Source organism: Piliocolobus tephrosceles, unplaced genomic scaffold, assembly GCF_002776525.5.
Source record: "Piliocolobus tephrosceles isolate RC106 unplaced genomic scaffold, ASM277652v3 unscaffolded_14760, whole genome shotgun sequence".
NCBI classification, from domain to species: Eukaryota; Metazoa; Chordata; class Mammalia; order Primates; family Cercopithecidae; genus Piliocolobus; species Piliocolobus tephrosceles.
Window position 1 is genome coordinate 366 of NW_022296266.1, and position 4,942 is coordinate 5,307.

The 4,942-nt window shown below is 55.1% G+C and overlaps 1 protein-coding gene across 2 annotated transcripts; it reads left to right on the top strand.

Moving 5' to 3' along the window:
- Nucleotides 1-80: 80 nt before the first annotated feature.
- On the top strand, nucleotides 81-3,754 carry LOC111533364 (tafazzin). 2 transcript variants are annotated; one of them, XR_002728837.2, is made up of 8 exons: nucleotides 81-614; nucleotides 1,507-1,587; nucleotides 1,669-1,710; nucleotides 1,994-2,056; nucleotides 2,163-2,215; nucleotides 2,617-2,694; nucleotides 2,834-3,344; nucleotides 3,450-3,754. XR_002728837.2 is itself a non-coding variant. In XM_023200175.2 (7 exons), exons 1-7 carry the CDS (start codon nucleotides 527-529, stop codon nucleotides 2,933-2,935), a joined length of 507 nt encoding a protein of 168 aa, XP_023055943.1. In that variant the 5' UTR covers nucleotides 81-526; the 3' UTR covers nucleotides 2,936-3,754. The 2 variants fall into 2 exon arrangements, 1 of the variants encoding a protein (XP_023055943.1); XM_023200175.2 differs by having other exon boundaries at nucleotides 2,834-3,754.
- Nucleotides 3,755-4,942: the final 1,188 nt, after the last annotated feature.

Sequence of the window (4,942 nt, forward strand, 5' to 3'; positions counted from 1 at the left end):
CTCGTGATCCGCCCGTCTCGGCCTCCCAAAGTGCTGGGATTACAGGCGTGAGCCACCGCGTCTGGCCTCCAAAAGCATATTATTATTATTTTTTAAATTCCAGTTTCAAGCTCAATGGATAGGTTGCATCCGTGGGTTTTAGTAGAGAAGGGGCCAGTACCTATGAAGACTCCCCCCTACTGTTACACATGCTGTGTCCCAAGTAGGGAAACTGCTGCTTTTCCCATGCCCTGAGAAAACTCCAATCGGTCGTCACCCTCCCTCTAGCCCGAGTGGGTCAGGGCACTGTTTGGGTTGGGTTGAGACTCCTGGATCCCTAACTAGCACCTTCCAAAGAATCGGCCTTGCAGAGAACAAAGTTCATTGCCAGAGGTATTCCCAGTGTCTGTCTCTCCCTCTGTGATAGAACTTCTTTACTCCCTACTTTATAAGATGAGGATATCTGCTATACCCCATTCCTTCAACCTCTCTACCTCCTCTTTCCTGTTTTGTCCGACATGTGGTTACTTTTCCATCACCGAGGTTGATGAGATCCTTACTGTGTACTTACTGTCTCCAAGCGTCCCCAGGCTTCCAGCCAACACGCAGCCAACATTGGCTTCAGAAGGAAGGAGGTTTGCATTTCCTTCTCTTGGGTCCAGTGTCATGGTCTCAGGGTTATCTCCAATGTTGAAAGTTGCTAGACCAGGAGCAGTTCGACTCCACTGTTTGCAGTCTAGCAAGTTTGAGTTTTTCCCAAACTCTTGATGTGTGTTCAAATGAATGTTCTCCCTTTCCCAAGAGGCCTCCCTATAAGGGAGGGTCTAGTTTTCCAGGGCGCCCTGAGAACAAGGGGCCAGCAGGAGGGAGGAATGGTGGAGGCTGAGGCCTCAGGCAGGTGCCCTCTGAGAAGTGGCTGTGACACGTCGCTGAGACCCCAGCAAAGGGTTGTTGCCCAGAATCTGGGGCCTAAGTGTGGTTGGAAATCACAAATGCACTTGGTTTCTCTAGCAGCCAGCACATGGTAGGATCACCCCAGGAGTGGCACCTTCGAAGAGAAAGGAATACATGAGGCTCTGAGAGCAGTCGGCTGGCAGCCAGGGCCTGGCTGGGGAGGGAAGGCAGGTGGTACACTGACCTGGGGATCTTCCAGAGTGTACAGGGGTATGTGGCTGAAGCAGCCCAGCTGGTGAGCCACTGAAGACAGGGGTCATAGGTAGATGGAGGAATTGCCAGGTCAAAATCTCAGTAGGAGGTGACTTGAGATGATGCTGCCTGGCACTTAGAGGTTTAGAAGATATTAGGAAGGAAGCCCCACAATGTGCCCAAGTGCCACACAGACCCTGGAGACAGTCATTGGAGGGCATCTGTGTGGATGGCACAGTGGGGGATGGGAAGTGCCCAAAGCATGGGCCCCAGGGAGAAGGGCCTGTTTCATCGAGGTTTGGAGAGGGTTGAGGGTAAGCTAACCCATCACCCCACACCCCTGAGAATAGGGACTGATGGGGAGAGGCCTTTTCCTTGCAGGAGATGGTGTCTACCAGAAGGGGATGGACTTCATTTTGGAGAAGCTCAACCATGGGGACTGGGTGCATATCTTCCCAGAAGGTCAGCAGGGCTGACTGGGTCGAGCCCCCGCAGTATGAGCGGGATGGGCTCCCAAGCCTCGCCTCTGTGCTCTCTCACCAGGGAAAGTGAACATGAGTTCCGAGTTCCTGCGCTTCAAGTGGGGTAAGGGCTAGTGGTCTCTGGCCACAGCCATCCACTCGGCCCAGAGATGGCCCTGTGGGCCCCGGCTCCTGCCCCCTCAGGCTGGGTCGTATGGGGGTAATGGGTGTGTTGTAGCGCCAGGAAGGGGACAGGTGCTGAGACTAGGGCTTGCCTCGTGGAGGGGCTTGCCCAGGGGAGCTGAATTGAACTGGAGGATGTCTGGGGTGGCACTGGCCAGAGGCTGGCACAGAAGCTTCGCTCAGGGCCCAGCTTATGCTAACATTTCTGCCTCCCCCCCGGGCAGGAATCGGGCGCCTGATTGCTGAGTGTCATCTCAACCCCATCATCCTGCCCCTGTGGCATGTTGGTGAGCCTGGGAGCAGGGACAGAGAGATGGTATCTGGGGTGGGGGGCCTGGGACTCAGGCTGCCCTGCTCCACCCCACATCTGGCCTTCTGTCCACTGTGCTGCAGGAATGAATGACGTCCTTCCTAACAGTCCTCCCTACTTCCCCCGCTTTGGACAGGTGGGTGGGGACCGCTGACCTTCGGCTGTCTGTCTGTCTGCCTGTCTGCCGTCTGCCCCATGTCTCCCACTCAGCACTATGGAGGCCAGATGCAGGAGGAGCTGAGTGTGAGGCTACAGTAGGGGACTGAGTGGAACGTAGACAGGGACTTCCTGGCACTGAGACATTAAAATGAGAGCAGAGGAAGTCAGGCTGGGGCAGGGGTGGGCCATGGGGTCAGGACAGGACAGGTTATCTACAGCACAGGACCCAGGACCAGGACCTCATTTTAGAGAGAGAGTGGCCCCTGGGGAATGTGTGGCACAGCAGGGCCGGGGCTTAGCTTCTGGCTCCCGGGTTGCTTGGGTTGGGGCTGTGGGCACTCCTCCTGCTCCTCATCACTCTTGGTGGCCACCCCACAGAAAATCACTGTGCTGATCGGGAAGCCCTTCAGTGCCCTTCCTGTACTCGAGCGGCTCCGGGCAGAGAACAAGTCAGCTGTGAGTTTCCTCCTGGGTCCCCCATAGCTGTCCCCGGACCCCCTGAGGGTGCCTCCACCCTCTCCGTCCCGTCACCCTCCCAGGGCACCTTGGCCAAGCTTCCCGAGGGGTGCAGGCCATCCCTGGTCCTTTCCCTCAGGTGGAGATGCGCAAAGCCCTGACAGACTTCATTCAAGAGGAATTCCAGCGTCTGAAGACTCAGGCAGAGCAGCTCCACAACCACCTCCAGCCTGGGAGATAGGCCCTGCCTGGCCAGCCCCTGACCTTGCCTCCTCTGGGCCCTGGGGGAGCAGGCAGGGCTGAGGCTGGAGGAAGAGGCAGCACCAGGGTCCAGGCCCAACTGGGCTGGCTGTCCTTGCTTGCTGCCTTCTGGATACTTGGCCTGCACAGAGCTGGGGCTGAGGAATGGACTGATGCTTTTAGCTCAAATGTGGCTTTTAGACAGATTTGTTCGTAGACCCTTTCAAGTGCCCTCTCCGAGCTGGTAGGCATTCCAGCTCCTCTATGCTTCCTCAGTTAAGCGAAGGACCTCAGCTGCTTCTCCCACTTGGCCAAGCAGGGAGGAAGAAGCTTAGGCAGGGCCCTCCTTCCTTCTTGCCTTCAGATGTTCTCTCCCAGGGGCCGGCATCAGGAGGAAGCATAGAAGGCAGGTGAGCAAGCAGTTGGCTGGGGGAGCAGGGGGCCCACCGGAGCTGTGGAGAGGGGACCCTAAGACCCCTCAGCCTGGTTCCTACCCCCCACCCTTGCCGAACCAGGAGCTGCTCACTACCTCCTCAGGGATGGCCGCTGGCCACGTCTTCCTTCTGCCTGAGCTTCCCTCCTGCCACAGGCCCTTTCCTCAGGCAAGGTCTGGCCTCAGGTGGGAAGAGCAGCCCTTGGCCAGAAGTAAAGCCCAGCCACGTGGAGCCTAGAGCGAGGGCCTGGGGTCTGGCTGCTTGCACCCATGCTGGGGCCACCGACTTCTCCATCCTTTCTGCTTCTCAACATCACTTGAGTCCTGGGGCCTGGGTTTTCATGTTTTTGAAACAGAACCATAAAGCATATGTGTTGGCTTGTTGTATAATGCCTCCGGCCTCTCTGTAGGGGTGGAAATAGGAAGTGACTGCTGGACAGAAAAGCTGGACCCTTTGTGCCCTGGGCACATGGAGCACACTTGGGCAGATGGGCATTGACCACTTCCACACCAGTCACTTAAGGCTTCAGTTATTGTCTGTAATCCCTGAAACAACGTTGCAGAAATAGGGATTAATCTCCTCATTTTGCCAAGGAGGTGGAGTGAGGCTAATGAATTTGCTTCAAAACCCAAAGCTAGCCAGGTAGATTGGGGCCACACTTCAGAGAGCCCCAAGTGTGGAGAATCAGTTGGATCCTACCTGGGCTGCATCATAGGTGGGAGAGGAGCTCTGAAGAGCCCGGCGAGTAGCCAGCCATGAGCAGTGCATACTGCGATCAGGAGGTGGGATTGGGGTTTCCCAGATGGAGCTGGGGATCCTGGGTGGGAGCAAAGGCAAATCCAGGGTGTTGGTGCAGACACAGTATTAAAAATACTATAACAGAAATATGGAAAGAAAGAAAAGATAGAACCACCAAAGATGAGCCAGCAACAAGAGAAGATTCAGACAACCAGGTCTTTCAGCAGTGTCGGTGCCTAATTATTTCAAAATAAAAGTTTTTTTTTTTCTTTTTTTTTGAGATGGAGTCTCCCTTGGTTGTCCAGGCTGGAGTCCAGTGGTGCGATCTCAGCTCACTGCAAGCTCCGCCTCCCGGGTTCACGCCATTCTCCTGCCTCAGCCTCCCGAGTAGCTGGGCCTATAGGCGCCGCCACCACACCCGGCTAATTTTTTTGCATTTTTAGTAGAGACGGGGTTTCACCATGTTAGCCAGGATGGTCTCGATATCCTGACCTCGTGATCCACCTGCCTTGGCCTCCCAAAGTGCTGGGATTACAGGTGTGAGCCACCACGCCCAGCCAAAATAAAAGGCTTTTAAAAAATGACTAAAAAGGGAAAAAAATTACCTGGGAAAAAACAAACACTTGTAATTAAATATAGATAAAAGCAGCTGGGCACCATGACTCACGCCTGTAATTCCAACACTTTAGGAAGCCAAGGTGGGCGGATCACTTGAGGTCAGGAGTTCAAGACCAGCCTGGCCAACGTGGTGAAACCTGATCTCTTCTAAAATACAAAAATTAGGCCAGTTGCGGTGGCTCACACCTGTAATCCCAGCACTTTGGGAGGTTGAGGCG

Bases quoted from the DNA above. Each gene is read 5' to 3' on its own strand.
- LOC111533364 (XM_023200175.2), top strand. From the start codon at position 527: ATGAGATCCTTACTGTGTACTTACTGTCTCCAAGCGTCCCCAGGCTTC. The intron at 1,588-1,668 runs GTCAGCAGGGCT...CTCTCTCACCAG, and splicing joins GGTGCATATCTTCCCAGAAG to GGAAAGTGAACATGAGTTCC. The intron at 2,695-2,833 runs GTGAGTTTCCTC...CCTTTCCCTCAG, and splicing joins GGGCAGAGAACAAGTCAGCT to GTGGAGATGCGCAAAGCCCT.